This window comes from Humulus lupulus, chromosome 4 (assembly GCF_963169125.1).
Source record: "Humulus lupulus chromosome 4, drHumLupu1.1, whole genome shotgun sequence".
NCBI classification, from domain to species: Eukaryota; Viridiplantae; Streptophyta; class Magnoliopsida; order Rosales; family Cannabaceae; genus Humulus; species Humulus lupulus.
The window spans coordinates 12,371,734-12,391,157 of NC_084796.1; the positions used below are offsets into that span (position 1 = coordinate 12,371,734).

At 36.7% G+C, this 19,424-nt stretch overlaps 1 protein-coding gene across 1 annotated transcript; it reads right to left on the reverse strand.

Moving 5' to 3' along the window:
* Positions 1 to 10,240: 10,240 nt before the first annotated feature.
* On the reverse strand, positions 10,241 to 12,802 carry LOC133831901 (uncharacterized). Its single transcript, XM_062262306.1, has one exon. It carries the CDS (start codon positions 12,800 to 12,802, stop codon positions 10,241 to 10,243), a length of 2,562 nt encoding a protein of 853 aa, XP_062118290.1.
* Positions 12,803 to 19,424: the final 6,622 nt, after the last annotated feature.

Consider the following 19,424-nt stretch of genomic DNA (forward strand, 5'->3'; position numbering starts at 1 on the left):
GTTGGCTCCCTTCCAACTCAACACTAATTCTTACAGGGTTCTGTCTTCCCTGAGGTCGCTGTACCACGAGCTGAAGTGGAAAGGACCTTCACCAGAACGAGGAATACGACACCATGTATAGCCTGAATGAGGTATGGAATGGAATAGTCGTCTAATACGGGACTAACGACTATAGGGACCTTTCGAGGTTGACGTCTACCTATAGGGAAGGTACTCCCCCCGCCTCTTCTAAAGATGGGGGAATTTCGTGGTCGCCGAGCACAAGCTCGGGGGAGAGTTCTAGTTAGGTTTCTCTCCACTTGTCTTTTTATCCCTTCTGTCTGTATCATGTTAAATTATTTTGTTTTTGGGATAACTCATAATGTGGTGTACATGTGCAGGCGAGATGGACTCCGACCTTGACAACATCCTAGAGAGTGGCGGGGCCAAGAGAAGCAAGCGCCCGAGAGGCTCATGGAAGTCTGACCGTCCCGCCAAGGTCCTCAAGAGGACTGAGAAGACATCTCCTCCACCAGCTCCAACTGCTACGATCCCGGCTGTGGAGCTGACACCTCAGGTCGAAGCGTCCACTACGGTCAGCCCCTCCAATCATGGTTCACTCAACACTCGGCCCACCTCCCGAAAAAACCCTCAGCTCCCACAACACGCATGTTGTCGGTCTCTACTCACGTCAATGAGTATGTAATTGACAATGCTGCCGGATCCCATGGGGCTATGCTTGGCTCGGAGATCCTGTCTCGAGTAGGCCAGAGCTTTAGTGGCTTCGACGCCCCTCATTGGCCGTTTTTTAACAATGCTCGAGACTGCAGTACACTTTACGAGAAGAGTGTCGAGCTTACTGCTACAGTAACCTTTCTTCTCTCGCTATTAGTTGTATTTACACTTGTTCCATATGCTAATTTGATTTCTTTGTATGACAGGCTCTTGCTGTCTCTGCCCAGCTCAATTATATGCTAAACAACAAGATCCACTCGAGCATGTCCCTTGCTCAGGAGGCGAAGGATCTTCAGCTCAAATTGAATGATGAGCTTAAGGAAACAAAAGCTAAGGTGGAGGCAGGAGCTGAGGAGTTAAAGGACAAGTATTCCGAGCTTGAAAAGCTGAATGCCCGGCTCGTGGAGCTTAAAAATGAGAATGCTCAGGGCAAGGAGACCAACGCCAAGCTTGAAGAAGAGAAGGTCGTTACTTTCGAGATCATGGAGGGTGAAAAGGCTCGTCTTCTCGAGGAGTTTAAGGAGAAGAAGGACCGGGAAGTCGACATGGCCATGTACAGAATCTGGGCCAACAATGTCGACCTCGACACCAGCTTCTTAGGCCCTCTTGAATCGAAGCTCATGGTCCAATGGCAGGCTCGGCTGGATGATGAGGAGACTGCTTGAGATGAGGCAGAGAGAGTCGGGGGGGACGCTGATGCTGAGAAGGCCAAGGAAGATGCTGAGAAGGCCGAGGACAATGTTCCTCCTTCTTAATTCTTGCCTTGGGGCTGCGTCCCTCTGAATTTTTTGTAATAGCCATTTTTCCTTTTTTTTTTAATTATTTATGCCCATAGGGCCAAGACAATTTTACAGCTCATGAAAGAGCTGTCCTTTATTATATTTGACACATCACTTTTTTGAATTTACTTTAATACATTTGCTTTACATTTCTTGGGTTGAAATATTTTGCATAATTTAAATTAAAGTGTCATATATGCCTGTCTATTCATACAAACATAATTTGGATTTAAGCTCGAGGTTCAATGCATTCATGCATAGTTTGCTCGAATTATCCGCTTCCGATCTCGTTATTTGTCAAGGTCGGATATTACTTTTACCGTGCACCTGAAAGTACTTATATGGTGTGTAATGCAAATGGTTTAGTTGTATCTTACTTTTTTAGTTACTTTTTCTCGTCCTCGGTTAGCTCTCCGAAGTTATGAGGTCGAAACTATTTTTTTGCAAGATACTCCAGCCTCGATTTCGACTTAACACGTAATGGGTTATGCTCCAACTTACTGTCGATTAGTTTAGCTGGTTTGTTCCAAACCTATTAAGGTCGTGTTAGGTTTGTAATCCATACACTTATATTTTTATCTCTTGATCATTTGATTATGCTCAAACTTTCTTATCTCGCGCATTTGGTTACGTCTAAACACTTGTATGTTTACAATAGTTTGGTTATATCCAAACTATCTTAGCTCGCGCATTTGGTTATATCCAAACACTTGTATGTTTTCAATAGTTTGGTTATATCCAAACTATCTTAGCTCGTGCATTTGGTTATGTCCAAACGCTTGTATACTTTTTTTTTTTTATCTATGCTTTTTTTTTTTCAAGTTGATGGTATAAGTACCACTAATGCCCCCTTAATATCCTATGAATGTGACCATAGGTTATAAATTAAGAGAGATTGCAAAAAATACAGCATATTAAAACAAAATCAAACTTTATTTGATAAATCCAAAAATAGAAAACAATACAGACAAACAAGCATAATTATAGGCGACACCCTTCCTACACTATTGATAGTAAGGTTGTAGGTGATCGCCATTCCATGCTTGTGGGACTAGACTTCCATCCAATCTCGCCAACTTGTACACGCCGGGTCAGATGACTGATTCTATCTGATAAGGTCCCTCCCAGTTTGACCCGAGCATGCCAGCTGCTGGATCCCGCGTTGCCAAGAATACACGCCTCAGCACCAAATCTCCTATGCCGAATTTTCTATCTCGAACTCTTTTGTTGAAGTATCGGGTAGCTCGCTGCTGGTATGCATCATTTTTTAATTGAGCATCATTCCTTATTTCTTCAATCAGGTCCAGAGTTTCTTCGAGCTGAGAGTGATTTGAGGTTTGATCATAAGCGAGGGCTCGAAATGTGGGAATTTCGACCTCGATTAGCAACATAGCTTCACAACCGTATGCCAGAGAGAATGGGGTATGTCCTGTTGATGTACGGGCCGTGGTCCTATATGCCCATAGGACTTGGGGCAATTCTTCGGGCCATCTTCCTTTAGCTTCTTCCAACTTTTTCTTTAGAGAACTCTTTAGGGTCTTGTTTACAGCTTCGACCTGGCCATTCACCTGGGGATGGGCCACTGATGAGAAGCTCTTTATTATCCCATTTTTATCGCAAAAGTTGGTAAACAAATCGCTATCGAACTAGGTACCATTATCGGATACAATCTTCCTTGGCATCCCATATCGGCATATGATGTTCTTCACCACGAAGTCAAGGACTTTCTTCGAGGTTATTGTCGCCAAAGGCTCGGCTTCAGTCCAGTTCGTGAAGTAATCTACGACGACTACTGCGTATTTTACTCCACCCTTGCCAGTTAGAAGTGAGCCTGTGAGGTCAATTCCCCAGACCATAAATGGCCACGGAGAGGTCATCATAGTTAGCTTGGATGGTGGAGCTCGAGGAATAGTGGCAAACCGTTTGCACTTATCACACCTCTTGACGTAGTCGAACGAATCTGATTTGATGGTAGGCCAGAAGTACCCCTGACATATGATCTTCTTGGACAGGCTATGCCCCCCAGTATGGTCTCCACAGAACCCTTCATGAATTTTCTCTATGATTTTCTTAGCTTCGGGTGGGGTCACACACCGGAGTAATGGCATGGAATATCCTCTTCTATAAAAATTTCCATCTACAATGGTATATCTAGGGATTTTATACATCAATTTTCGAGCCTTGGTCCGTTCTTCTGGGAGAATGCCAGTCTCACAGTATTCAACTATCAGAGTCATCCAGGTTGGCTCGGAATTGATCATACACACGTCCTCCTATTCTGGCTCGTCAATACTAGGTGTCGAGAGATGTTCGATCGGCACGACATTCAGTTCGTCATTCTCGATAGAGGTAGCGAGCCTGGCTAAGGCGTCCGTGTTTGAGTTTTGTTCTCGGGGGACCTGTTCTATCGCATAGAACTCGAAATGCTTCAATGCCGATTTTTCCTTTTCTAAGTATGTCGTCATTCTCGTACCACGAGCTTGGTACTCTCCCAAAATTTGGTTAACCACCAATTGAGAGTCGCTGTAGCAATGTATTGATTTGGCTTTGAGCTCCTTGGCTATGCGAAGTCCCGCCAGTAGAGCCTCATACTCGGCCTCGTTATTCAACGCGTCGAAGTCAAATCTTAAGGCAGAGTGAAATCGGCTTCCTACAGGGGTGATCAAAATTACTCCTGCCCCCGATCCATTTTGATTTGAAGACCCCGTCAACGTAAAGTTTCCACAGCTCATGGGTCGGGGTTATAACTTCATCGTTGGCCACGCCCATACACTCCACTATGAAGTCTGCCGAGGCTTGTCCCCTAATGTTCATCCTTGGATGATAGGTGATCTCGAATTGTCCGAGTTCCACGACCCATTTGAGAAGTCGACCCGAAGCTTTTGGCTTGGACAAGACTTGTCTTAGTGGTTGATCAGTAAGTACATGGATGCGATGAGCCTGAAAATAGGGTCGAAGCTTTTGAGATGAGTGAATTAGACTGAGGGCTAATTTTTCCATCAAGGGATATCTTGATTCTACCCCCAGTAATCTTTTACTGACGTAATACACAGGCCTTTGCACTTTTTCTTCTTCCCGCACAAGTACTGCGCTTATGGCGTGCTCGGTCGTAGCAAGGTACAGGTACAGAACTTCTCCTGTAATGGGCTTTGACAAGATGGGGGGTTCTGCGAGGTGCTTCTTGAGCTCTTGAAAAGCAACTCGCATTCCTCCGTCCATTCGAATTTCTTGCCTCCCCTCAAAAGGTTGAAAAGTAGAAGACAACGGTCTGTAGATTTTGAGATAAACCTACTTAATGTCGCCATCCTGCCAGTCAAACTTTTGACATCCTTATGTTTCCGAGGTGAAGGCATGTCGATCAGAGCCTGGATTTTGTCTGGATTATCTTCTATTCCTCGAGCATTTACAATGAAACCCAGAAATTTTCCTAAAGATACTCCGAAAGAGCACTTCTGAGGGTTAAGTTCCATGTTATATTTCCGTAACATGGCAAAGCATTCTTTGAGGTCATCAACATGGTTATTGTTAAGTTGAGATTTAACTAACATGTCGTCAACATAAACTTCCATGTTATTCCCTATTGTTCGGAGAACATCATGTTCACGAGCAGCTGGTAAGTGGCTCCATCATTTTTGAGCTCGAACGGCATGACGTTATAACAATATAGCCCTTTGTCAGTTATTAAGCTTGTACGATGTAACGCCCCAACTCCAGGGACCGTTACAGTGTGCCTTGTAAACAGTGCTAAACTCGCTAATCGAGTCATTTGGCCAAAATCGTGAACTAAGTATGATTAGCGGTTTAGGGATTAAAAACTTAGGTTAAGATGTAACGTTTCACTAGAACGTTTAATATATACATTGGGATCCCAAAAATATAATTTCAGAGTCTATTACAAAAAGATATTTACAACAGGCCGTTCTATGCGGAAAAACAGGGTTCAGCCCTAGTTCCTCTTTAAACCTTGGCCGTGGCGGACGAGCAGCTGCATATGTACACGTCATCACCTAAGCTCTCCAACTCAAGGATGGTCCAGCTTTCTTTTGCCCTTACCTGCACCACATAGCACCCGTGAGCCGAAGCCCAGCAAGAAAACACAATAAAGCATGATATAATATCAACAATGATCATAACAATCATTCAGGACTATCAGTCCAAAACAGGTAGGTGTCAGTAGCCAAAGTCACAAAAGTGGGTACAGCTCCCTTTAACCATGTGACGATAGGGTCACCAGGGCTTAACTGATAAGTTATCCTTTCATAAGTTCCATCAGGATAGGTGTATGGTGAATGGTCACCAACATAACCTTCCTCGTGATCATAGAGTCATAACCTGGGGATAGCACCCTTTAGCCATGTGACAATAGGATCACCAGGGCTTAATAAATAAGTGAGCATCTCACTAGCTTCAGCAGGATAGGTGCATGGTGATTGGTCACCAACATAACCTTCCTCCCGACTCTAGAGTCGTAACTGTGGAACAACGTTCCCTAGCCATGTGACAAACAGTCACCGGGGCCATATGCCCTGGCTCTGAACATCTGATCTTAGACCAGGCAAGCGCTTATAAGTTCATCGACTTTAGGGTCGGTCCAGCATTAATGCCATGGAGCCATTCAACGCTGATATCAATTAGATCTAATCTTCACTCAGCCCTGCGTCCTCGACGTTTATGCCGTTTCTGACCCTCAGGTCAGTGAAACACGACCAGTGTTCAGCTCATTGTGAACTTGACTAATAAATCACAGCTTCACAAATGAATCCAACACCATTGCCGATTCTGACTAATAAGTCAGTGCCATACACAAGTAAGTCATGCCACCAAACATATATCACATGTCCAATATCCATAAACAAGGTATTCAACATGCTTACTCAACAAGTATTAATACAATTAGGACCATGCACAAACCCAGAGGCACAAGCTCTGAACAATATCATACTCAGTACTCAAAGCATGTCCTAATCACATGTTTCTCATGCATCACATGCATAATATTCAACAATCCAACATGCACCAATAGCAGCCATGCATGTCACGTTCAATAATCAACCAACATGCATCAAGAATAGCCATGCATGTCACATATACACAGGGTGCAGTTTTCTTACCTTGGGTTCGAGCAAGAATTAGTAAAAGAACGACCCTTGAGAACGATCAACCATTTGATCCTTTAGCGGTCACCTAGTCATAACCAAATATGGAATCCCATCAATAAAATAAATCATAAAAAGGTTTATAATCTAAAACCACACTCCCGGGATCCATCCCGCACTCTCGGGAATCTTAATATGCTCAAACGGGGCAAAGGAACCAAACCCCGAGCCTTAAGGATCATTCCGAGCCCTAAAATAGGTTTGTTGAAAAATGGACCAGTGATGCAGCCCCTATTAGATGGCGCTGCAGCCCTATTTCCAAGTCACCTTGAGTCGGTTGTGTGTTCGTCCGAGGCGGTGAAGGATATCTTATTGGCGATGGAGGGAACCGTATGGGTGACGGTGGCTGCCATCCATTTCGGGGTCTGGATGGTCCCGAGTTCGCCTGTGCCGGCTCGGTAACATTCTGCCTATTACCAGGATTCTGAGTCTGAGCCACTGCAGGGGCTCGGTTATTCCCAGTTTCAGTTGGTAACTCAACAGTTGAGTTAACCGGAGCTCTAGCCCGGGTGTTTCTTCGGGGCCTTGAGAGAGCAGGTTGCTCTACCGGTGGCGGAGGTTTCTTCGCTCTTCTTGTGGCAACGTTTTTGCGAGGTCGCCCACGAGGCCTGCGGGGAGGAACATGAACGTCCCGCGGAGGTGGGGCTTGGTTCTCAGGTGGAGGTTGAGGCTGAGCAGCCTACGCCTCTACAGCTAACCTAGCCAACTCCTCGTTCCGCTTTTTGGCCTCAACCAACTTTTTTCTTAACTGTCGATTTTCAAGTTCCACAATGGGGACATACCGCTCAGGATTGTAATACCTGTCCTCATCATCCTTGGGAGCCGGAGGTGCCGGAGGTCCTCGAGAATCAGTGGACTCACTTCTTTCTCCTGGTTCTGGATTCATCATTGGCTGCTTCCCAGGGTGTCGTAGATAGTTTTCTTCAGGAACATTCTGATCATTTTCGGCCATAGCTAATTAGGGATTGTACTACTTAAGGCTCTCAATGAAAGCACCAAACTGTTGACGCCGTTTTTTGTCAACTTAAAATGTAGAGTACTTAAACGATAGGAACTATGGTGGAGATAAATAATATGGAAAAACAACAAGAATTTTATGTGGTTCAGCAGTTAACTTTGCCTAGTCCACAAGTCTATTTTATTAAGACTTTGAGTTTTCTAGAAATCCTTCAGGGATGAGTTCTCCAGAATTTCTCTCAGTATATCCAAAGATCCGTCATTTACAAATGTTTATGAACTCTCTATTTATAGAGAGCTTTCAGAGTTCATTCCCACATCTTTCGGGAAGATACTTCTGCTTACTAATTAAAGTAATGATATTAAATACTGTAACTCCTATATACAAGGAAACTTCCCCTGAAGACCAGGGGGCGTATAACAGACTTGTTAATATCCCGTTAATGTTGGGATGTTACAACAATAAATATCTTTAAATGCATGGAACGTGTCTCATCAGATGACCCATTAAATCTTTCGAGGTCGGCAATCAGCATCATGTCGGTCCAGGTCTATAGATAAGTTATGAGCTAGCCGCCTTACCCCAAGACCAGCTCGGAGCGGGTAAATACCATCGAGGTTGTTACACTCTGAGCTTGTACTCCTGCTAAGCTCGGGCTACTTGATCCGAAGACAACCAACAACGAATATATCCCGATGAAAAGTTCTTTTGAGCTCAGAAAGAACTTTGAGGTTGCCATCTTGACTCGAGGGTACGACATCTGGGTCATGCACATGCGTTTTAGATATCTCGAGCTCACAATTGACGAGTCCAGCTTTCGAGATCACAATCTCGGGTCTCGAAATCTAGGTGTAACAATTATTGTAATAATAATATTTTATAACATGTAAATTTATATTAATATAATTATTAAATATCGAGTTTTGTATTAAATATTGTTACAATAATAATATTTGAATTTATATTAATATAATTAGTAAATATTTATTCTAGCAAAATTTTATAAATATTAGCATTATATATTATATGTTATATATTATCATAATAATAATATTTTATAACATTTAAATTTATATTGATATACTTATTAAATATCTAGTTTTGTATTATATATTATTATAATAATGATATTTTATAACATTAGAATTTATATTAATATTATTAATAAATATCTAACAGAGTTATACTATTTGTACACAGGACACTTATATATAATGTATTTATTATATATTATATACTATTATAATAATAGTATTTTATAACATGTGCATTTATATTAATATAATTATTAAATATCTATTTTTTATATAATATTTAAATTTATATTAATATAATTATTAAATATTTCTTTCCGTCAAATTTTATAAAAATTAGGATTATATATTATATGTTATATATTATTATTATAATAATAATATTTTATAATATTTGAATTTATATTTATATAATTATTAAATATCAAATTTTGTATTATATATTATTATAATAATAATAATTTATGACTTTAAATTTGTATTAATATAATTAATAACTATTTAGTCTAGTATTGAATATGATTGTAATAATGATATTTTATAATATTTTAATTTATATTAATATAATTAAGCAATATAGAATGATATTTTATAGTATTTGAATTTATATTAATATAATTAATAAATATTTATTTTAATTAGTTTTAAAGGAATATTTCATTAAATATTTATAATATTCCATTAAAGTTAATAAAACAAACTATTAAAACTAAAAAATTTCGTTATCTAGACATTTTTTATATAGAAGAGATATTAATGTTTCTTTTTGGTTCCTAGTTCAGTTTAATTTTTCTTTTGCAATAGATCAATGTTAAATGGTATACATTACAATATATATATTTCTTTGTTTTGTTTTATACTCTACACCATTATTCATCTAAAAAAAATATAAGATGAAAAAAAAGTAGAATAAAACATTAATTCTTTGTTGATACTATTTTTTTTAATTATAAATTTTTGTTGATAAGTGAAACTGTATAAAAAATGTACATTGTATTAATTTATAGATAAAGGATTTTACAAAAAAAAAGGTTATATATATAGTATTAGCTAAGCATTAATAGGTTATTCTTTTTCTTTTTAAATTAAATAATAATGCAGCTTATAGGAAAAAACAAAATAGATAATTAAATTTATAATTATATAAATATGATTTTGTAAGGATTTGTTTTCTAAATACATTAATGATTTTGGAATTTATATAAGCTAATGGTTTACAGTGTCATAAAATTATGTTTAAACATTAATTTAGGATCGTTGCTAGTATCATTAATGCATGTAAAATTATCCCTTATTAACAAAAGTTAAATATTGTTTTACAGGGAAAAGTTAAAATGATTGCGTGTCTTTATGTATATTATAATATAATATATATTTTACAAACATCAAATACAACAAGAAAGAAAGGGATACCTTTATTGTTTAATAAATGTTTTAACAATGCCGAAATGACCAAACACGTCCAAAGTAAATCAAAGGCACAGGATACAAAAACAAAACAAAACAAAACAAAAAAGAAATTTAAAATTTATTACTATTATTTATTTGTTATCATATTCATTAAAACTCCTCTATAGCTTATTTTGATTGCTGAGGCTCCTAATTACCTTCTTGTTCCTGGATCTCTTGCTCATGATCAGACTGGTTATGACTAGAAGGAAGCTCGAGCGGCTTCACCCAAACTCCATCGGCATCACAAGGGCACATAGTGACCAAAGGGCAATCAATTTTCTCCAAGTAACTCAACCTAGGAAAGAACTCTTCCATTTCTTCCCAATCCAACTTCAGTCCTGCCAAGAACTTCAAACGCAGCGTTTCAACGAACTTCCACGCGATCATCGTGCTCTCATACCCATTCTTGAACGACGAGTACCCAAGATCACCTCCGAGATTTCCTCCTCTAATGTAGAGCTTCTTCAGGTTAGCCAATTTCCCAGGCACCAACCAACTGGGAGTACTCTCATGAGGGTAACATTGTAAATCAAGCTTCTCAAGATTTTTAGAAAGTTTTTCTTCTATTGACTTATTTTCCCCTGAAGGAGTAGAACGACCCCATATATCAAAACATTTAGTCCTTTTTTTTTCTCCTGAAGGAGAAGTAGTACTAGAACTTGTACCATTAGTTTCACTACCCGCTCCCCATGACAAACTCAACTTCTTAAGCCCGTCAAGACTTTCAAAAGTCTGAAAATCCTTTCCAGAGGGGAAATCTTCCCTACTTATAAAAATACTCAATTTCGTCAGATTCTTCATGCGAGCCAAATCATCAAAAGCACAAAACTTTCCACTTAAATGCTTATCCTTCCCAACTACGAACCCCTTCAAAACTTGAAGATTGGTCAACTGACGCAACTCTCTAGGCATGTGCTCTATCATGTAACAGTCGGATACATCTAAGTGAGTTAAATTCCTTAGATATTTTATCTCTCTCGGAAGCATTTCCAGATTTTGACAACCTTTAAGATCTAAGACTGTCAGATTAGTAAGCGTTTTTATCGAATCTGTTAGCTCATTGATTCTGGAGATGCCCTGAAGACTAAGAAGCCTTAAACAATGCATGCTACTCAAAGCTTTTAAGAATTCAATACTATCTACTTGGATATGATGGTTACCCGAGGCTCGCCAAGTGCCCACGTAAAGAACTTTTAGAGCTTTCATTTTCGATAACCATTCTTTTCCTTTGAGGTCTACTCCATCGTCAGTAGTACTTTCTTTATCTCTGCCTCTAGCTAACCCATTCAATTGATGATCAGGAAATGGCTCGTCCACGTTGAATATTGTCTCCAGTTGAGTTTCCCAATCTTTCGGATATTTTGTCTCATCCTTCTGATCTTTTGACTTTGGCGCCAGTTGTTGTTGCGAATTCGAAGAGGTTGATTTTGGCGCCAGTTGTCGTTGCACATTGGAATAGGAACCAATGTTCTCATCTTTCTGATCTTCTGACTTTGACGACTGTTGTGGTTGCAATTTCGAAGAGGAAGCAAGTTCCTTCGCCTTATTGTGATCCATCCAATTTTTCACCAAGCATATCTTGCGGCACTTAGGGGATCTTGCCTTGAGGTTCCTACGAGCATCGTACGCAAAGAAGCTTTCCTTGGCGGCGAGGTTAATAATGACAGACCGAATTAAGGGCTGCATCTTGTAGCCTTTAGCGGTCGGCCTTCGCTTCTTATACACCGGTTCAACCAAGTGTTTCTTCACGAATTTGTCAAGAATTTTTCCAGCAGCATCTTCAATCGTGAAGTATTTTTCGTTAGTGGTCAAATATTCCTCTCCTTCCCACCAATACGTCAGCACTCTCTTCTTCAACTCTTCGTTCTCAGAAAACACTGCAAAACACAACAAACACTTCTTCTCTTTTTCTTCTAATTCATGATCATAGACATTTTTTATTTCATTGTATAAAGAGCTCTCTGTAAAGCTCTCGCTGGAATGTAAGCTGAGAAATTCATCGATAGCAACTTGAACACGAGTTGCCTCGGTATTTTGGGATTCATAATCATGGTAGTCAGTAGATGAGGGCGACGGAATTAGGTACTTCAACTTCATCATCACCCTGTTGATCTCCCAGAGCTTTTTGCCAAATAAATGATCAATACGTCTGTCCACTTGGGAATACTGTTCTTTCATCTCTTTGATATTTTTAAAGATATCCTCGATGCGCTCTTTTTGAGCTTGAATCTTTTCCTTAAAATCTTCTTGGTATCGTCCGAGTCCATTCAAGTCAGTTTTCATCTGTTTAAGATTGCTCTCCAACTTTTTAATCTCATCTTTTGGATTGATGAAACCTTCGCTAAGTGGCCCCATTTCTTTCTGCTTGCTTACTTCGCCAGGTGACTCCATCTCTCCTGGCTTGTCCTTCTTCTTGGTAAGCCTCAGCTTCTTTCGTAAACGGACCCACGAAGACCCGGTGGTTTTGTCATCTCTGCCGCTGCTCGTTGTTACTTCGTTCTCACCGGGGCCGCTTCTCTGTTGCTTAAGAGATTTGTCGCTGCCACCGCTCCTTATTACATCTTCGTTTTTATCAGCGTCGTGATCACCGGGGTTGCCGCTCTGTTGCAAAACGATATTAATGAAGGCCTCAAGTAAAGCATTAGTTTCTGTTAGTTGGTTGGCAGAGCTTGTAGAAGTAGAAGTTTCATTGGATGTCTTGTTAGACATGATGATCTCAACCCCAAATCATGTGTTTCACGGTCAAATTATATATTATGTATATAACATAAATTAATGTTCAACTTCCTCTGCCTTGAGTATTAATTTCTTTTTGAGAAACAAGTCTGACACACCTATGATTACAAAGCAAATCAGTCAGCATATTCCAAATGCTAAAGGTAATTAAAGCTGCTTGCTTGTGTGTGCTTTAGAATGAGTTCGATGCTTGGGAGGATTGATATGGTATAGCTTCGTTCATCTGCCAAATTAAGTGAATGAATATATTTATATTTAACAAAATATTTTATATTTAATTATAATTTGTAAACACTTAAGCTTAAATAAAGAAAATAAATAATTATAAAAAATTAAAATATAATATTTTTAAAATATTTTATAATAATAATTATTTAAAAATAATAAATAATTAAACAAATTAAAATATGATATTTTTAAGTTATTTTACTATGATAATTATTTTAAAATAATAAATAATTAAACAAATTAAAATATGATATTTTTGATATATTTTACAATAACTCATATTTTATAACTTAAATAAAATTTAATTAATTTTAAACTTATTTATTAGAATAATATCATGTTAAATATATAATATAATTTAATTAGCAACAAATAGTATAAAAAAAATTAGGAATAAACTTAAATTTAAAATCTAATTATAATATTTAATATTATATTAAATATATAATATATAATCTCTTGTTATTACTCCCAAATTAAATTAAATGGATGTGTTTTACTATCAATATATATATATATATATATATAAGATAAATTAATGTTCAACTTTCTTTGCCTTGCTAAGTATTAATTTATTCTCGAGAAAAAAGTCTGAGACAAGGATGATTACAAAGCAAAGCAGTTTGAATATTAGAAAGGAGTGTTGATATTTGTCACTTAATTTGCTTATCAGATCACATCTTCTCACTAGTTAAAATATTTTATAATATTTATTAAATTTAAATGTGTAATATTCATTATTATATTAAATTTAAATATGTAATGCTAAAGGTAACAAAAACTACTTGCTTTGCTTTGTGCTTTAGAATAAGTTCCATGCTTAGGAGGATTGATATTTTATATTACAAAATACAGCTGCCAAAGTAAAATGTTCGTTAAAGTCGGTTACAATTAAAGTGAATGAAATTATAAATCAAGAATATATATATATATTTAAATATGGCGAATTCTTTAGTCCCTCACAGGACTCAGTCCTTCAGTGTGGGGTCCAATTTTTTGCCAATTATCTAAATTTTATAGGAGTAAGTCTTTTTTTCACATTTGCTTTTGACTTGTAATGACCGGTTGTGTGAACGGGTTGGAAAGTTGTTAGTGATGTAGATATAAAAAGTAGGGGCAAAAAAGTAATTCTCTATCCAAAAATATGTACAGTTGATGACTTGATCGTAAACTTAATATGAATTTGAAAGATATTTACGATTTTGGTAACGTAAGCATTGTGCTTCCGCCAAGTTATTTATATGTTATGTTGAATGAGACGCAACAATAACCACGTAAGTAAAACTGATATATATTTTGTAGTTGTTTTATAAGATTTTTTAAACTTTTTTCTTAGGAGAAGTTTCATTTATTCAATATTGGGATGAATGAATCACTTACCCAATTAGGTATGGAAAAATGTTATTTAGATGGTTGATTAATTATGAGAGTCAGCACTTGCTTGCTTGCTTGATTGTTGGAGAATAAATGAAACATCTTGATGGACTGTAGGTCAGACTTAAGGAGATTGTTCTGGATGTTGGACGCATTGTATCTCCTCTCCCATTCGTTCCGCTCAGTGGTCAGCCTGACGTTTTCATGCACAATTCGGTTAATGTATTGCATTTGCTCAAGATGATTGTCATCAAACGACGGGAAGTTAACGATGTTATTCATTAGGAAAGGTGTGGAGTCCATTTTAGAGAGAAAAAGAGGATAGACAAGTATACATGTAGGGTGGTGGAGATTGAATTGAGGTCAACACGATCCGTACACACATATATATACATATAGAAAATACAAGCATGGAGGAGTGGATCAAGTAAGTGTAAGGTGAGGTCTTCCTGTAAATTGTGGAGTTGTTAATGCACGGTCACTTATCAAAAATAAGGTTGCACATTAGTCAAAATTACATAAAGTAGCTATTATTATAAACATAAAGAAGCAGTCATGTATTACGTGGGAAGAATTAGAGTTTGCGTTTCAGCACATCATGGTCACGTGAGTTGTGAGTGGTATTACGTGGGAGGACCTTTGGGAGCATAGTACCTGAGAAAAATAAGAATGGAGACGGAATTGACTTCCATTTTGACGTTTTTTTTTTCCAGGTATTTTGACTTCCATTTTGACGGAATTGTTATTATAATTTCTCTCAAACAAAAATTCAAACATGAGGTGCTCACCATTATATATGATATATGATCGGGCACTGAATACTCGAGTGCACCATTACAAAAAAAATGAAGCCAAACAAAATTTGTTGCCTAAATAGCTAATGCCCAAAACATATTGAGTAAATGTGTTATAAGAACTTACTCGAAGAACTCGACACAAAGATGCAGGAATTTATGCTTTACATCAGAAAAGTCGGCACTCGGTCCTTCAAACTCACGGCAAACAACATCGCATGTAGAATCAAACACCTCCAAATCACGCCGGAAAAAATTACCAAGCTCAATCGAAATCCTCACTACTCCAAACAAAAAAATCTACCCCGACTTCATCAAGGAGAAGAATGGACTAAATGGGATGGAATTTTCCTTCCAAACAGTTATTGTTTGGGTTCAAAGGGACTTTTCCTTTTGAAAGGAGAAGAATCGCCTAAACGGGGGAAAACATGAATAAATAAAAAGGTGACCGGTTACTAAGGAGTGACTAAGGACATAATGGTACTTTGACACCCAATAAACTCAGCAACTAAATCTGACCATCCATTTTCTAAAACAATAAATCCAAAGGCTCAAAATCAACACAGGACTAAGTCCTTCAAAACAAACCGAGAGAGGGAAGAATTCCCCTTTAAATATTTATATAAGAAGAATAAGTGTCAAGTTAAGTATTTTTATAGAATAAAGACAAAAGAGAAAAAGACAAATAATTGAAGACTCGTTGGAAATAATAAAGCACGAGAAGATAAACAAAAGGGAAAAGGGAAAAGGGTGTGAGCGTGTTTGAGACGTAGCTTCGGACTTTGGATATAGAAAATGCCAAAACTATTGCCGATGCAAACTTGATTGAGTTATATATATGTATCAATTTCTTAGACTAAAATATTAAAATAAAATAATTATTGGATCCGTAGAGTTAATTTTGTTTTAAGTTGCGAGTCATTTAAAATTCATAGTTTGTATATTTTAATTAGAAAATATAACCGCGCTTCATGCAATATTTTGTGATTATTAAAAGATATATATATTTTAAAATATTTTTTAGGAGATTATAGGATAGAAATTTATTTTTACTCTACTCGAACAACATGCTCTTTATATGTACACATAAGAGCATCTTGATCATAATTTTTTTTCACGATAGTGTTTATTGTATAACAAACCTCTTGTAGGCTTTTGAAAAATTAAAGTGTCGAAAACAAAGTTAAAAAATGTTGTTGTATGTATGGTTTTAATTTTTTTATTATTATTTTCATTATTATACGCTTTGCATGAAATTTTTTTATATAAAAAGTCTAAATTATGTATAAGAAAATTTATGTTTTGTGTAAGACTTATTTTGGCCGATTACCTGTTTGAACCATTTATTTTTAAAAATTAACTTTTAGACCTCGTGTTTTCTCAAAATAATTTTTAAAAATAGGTATAAAAGTGCAACATTTTCAAAACATTAGGTATATTTACAGCAAAAAAAAAGTTTGTGTATAAAAGTGTAATATTTTGAAGACATTGAGTATATTTATCGCGAAAAAAATTGTGTATAAAAGTGCAACATTTTGAAAATATTGGGTATTTTAGCCGCTATTTACTCTTTTAAAAATAAAGAGTCAAAACAAGTAATTGACCAAAATATAGTGTTCAAATAACTGATTTATCTATTCTTATTTTTAACATTTAGACAAAACTTAAGGTCCACAAGTTAATTTTTAAAAATAAAGGTCACAGTGTGTAATCAGCTAAAATACAAGGTTCAAAATGGTGTGAACCCTTACAGAAAATATAAATTATATATAATTTAATTTTTATAAAGAATTTTGAACATTTTGAATAAATACATGATCCAAAGGTTAATTTTTAAAAATAAAAGGTCAAAGAGTGAAGGAAAAATATAGAGTTTTAATTATTTTTAAAATTTTAAATTATTTTAACTTTCAAAATAATAAAAAAAAATTAAAATTAGTAAAATTAACCAAAATAATTAAAATTTATATTTTTTTCTTTACTTTTTATTTTTTAAAAAAACTTATATTTTAAATTGATGAAAATATATAAGTTTTTAATTATTTTAAATTTAATAAAACATTTATTAATGTTTAATTTAAAATAGTTATTTTGAGAAAGGATAAGAAAGAGAAAATGATTTAAAATTTTAAAATAATTAAAATCCTATATTTTTCTTTCACTTTCTTATTATTTATCAAAATAATTAAAAATTGGTATAAAAGTGCAACATTTTAAAAATATTGAGTATATTTACCGTAAAAAAGAAGTTTGGGCATTAAAGTACAACATTTTAAAGACATTGAGTATATTTACCACCAAAAAAACGATTGGGTATAAAAGTGCAGCATTTTGAAAACATTGGGTATTTGGGCCGTCATTTACTCTTTTTAAAAATTAACATTTGGACCATGTATTTATTCAAAGTGTTAAAAATTCTTTATAAAAAGTAAATTATATAAATATATACAATTATCTTTATAATTTATGTTTTCTATAAGGATTCACATCATTTTGAACTTTGTATTTTAGCCAATTACCTGTTTGGACCCTTTATTTTTTAAAATTAACTTGTGGACCTTGTGTTTTGTCAAAATGTTGATTACTCGGATCCTTTATTGTTTTTTTAGAGGAGTGCTAAGGAAACTTTCTATTGTACTCTATTTTACACTCTCCTTCATCCATGCATGACATGTGGATATTATTCAATTTTTTATATTTTAATATTTTTTTCAAATCATTAGTGGAATCCATGTGTCATTGATTGATTTAAGATATTACGAAAGAGAGTGTAATATAGAATGTATTTAGCATTGTGTTTTGTCAAAAAGGTTAAAAATACAAATAGATAGATGTTACACCCAGATTTTGAGATAAGGAGTTATGACCCCGAAAGCTGGGCTCATCAGGTGTGAGCTCGAAATATGCATGGTCGTGATATGATCCTTCAGTCAGACCGCTTTGTTGCAAATACCGACCTCGAAAGCTCGAGGGTGTGTAGCCTCGAATATGTTCTGAGCTCGCAACGGCATGACATATATTTTTCATTGATTGCCTTCAGGCGAGATAGCTCGAGCTCGAGTAGTGCAAGCTCGGACGCGACAGCCTCGTTAGAATCTACTTGTCCCGAGCATAGCGTGAAGTTGGGTGGCGAACTCGTGATTGACTCATAACCTCGACAGACTCAATGCCAATTGCTAATCTCAAAGATTTGATGAATCATCTGGGATAACCCACTACGTGTGAACATGTTTATTGTTGTATAATCCCAATATTTAAGGGATATCATTTAGTCTGTTATCTGTTCCTGATCTTCATGGGACATTTCCGTGTATGTAGGAGATAGTGCATTTAATAGCATTACGTTAATTGATTTACAGAATATCTTCCTGAAATACGTGGGAATGAATTCTGCAACTTTCCCTATAATTAGAGAAGGAAACACCATTTGTAGAGGACCGATTTCTGATTTCTGGGGAGAAGACGCTGGGCAACTCTTTTCTGAAAAGTTTCCAGAAAACTCTCAAATCTTAATAATACAGACTTGTGGACTAGGTAGAGTTAACTACTGAACCATGTAAAAATCCTCTTGTTTTCCTCTTTATTCATTTGCTCCAATATTTTGTTGTTTAATTGCTCTACTATTTAAGTTATCAAAAATCGGCGTCAACAGTTTGGTGATTTCATTGAGAGTCATTAAAAATTGCGTGCGTGAGTCTGTTCAGTCAAAGAACCTCCCAAATCAATAATGGCAGCAAATGATCCCAATGTTCCTGAGGAGGAAATTTTAGATGAAGCTGACTACCCCCAACACCCTGGAAAGCAGCGCATGGTGAACTCGGATCCTGATGAGAGGAGTGGATCATCCGACTCTCGGGGACCACCAGTCCCCAGTGACGACGAGGACATGTACTACAATCCTGAACGATATGTCCCGATAGTGGAGCTCGAAAATCGTCAACTGCGAAAGCAGTTGGCAGAGGCCAAAAGGCGCAATGAAGAGCTAGCCAGACTAGCTGCTGAGGCGCAGGCGACTCAGGCCCCACCTCTACCAGAGGATCAGGCTCCACCTCCGCGGGATGTTCATGTTCCACCACGTAGGCCTCGAGAGTGGCTGTACAAAAAACGCTGCCACCCGAAGAGCGGAGCAACCTCTGCCGCCAACAGAACAGCCTGCTCCATCGAGAACCCGGAGAAGTAACTGGGCTGGAGGTCCTGCG

What these genes read in the sequence shown, in the direction of transcription:
- LOC133831901 (XM_062262306.1), bottom strand. Translation starts at nt 12,802, where the DNA reads ATGTCTAACAAGACATCCAATGAAACTTCTACTTCTACAAGCTCTGCC.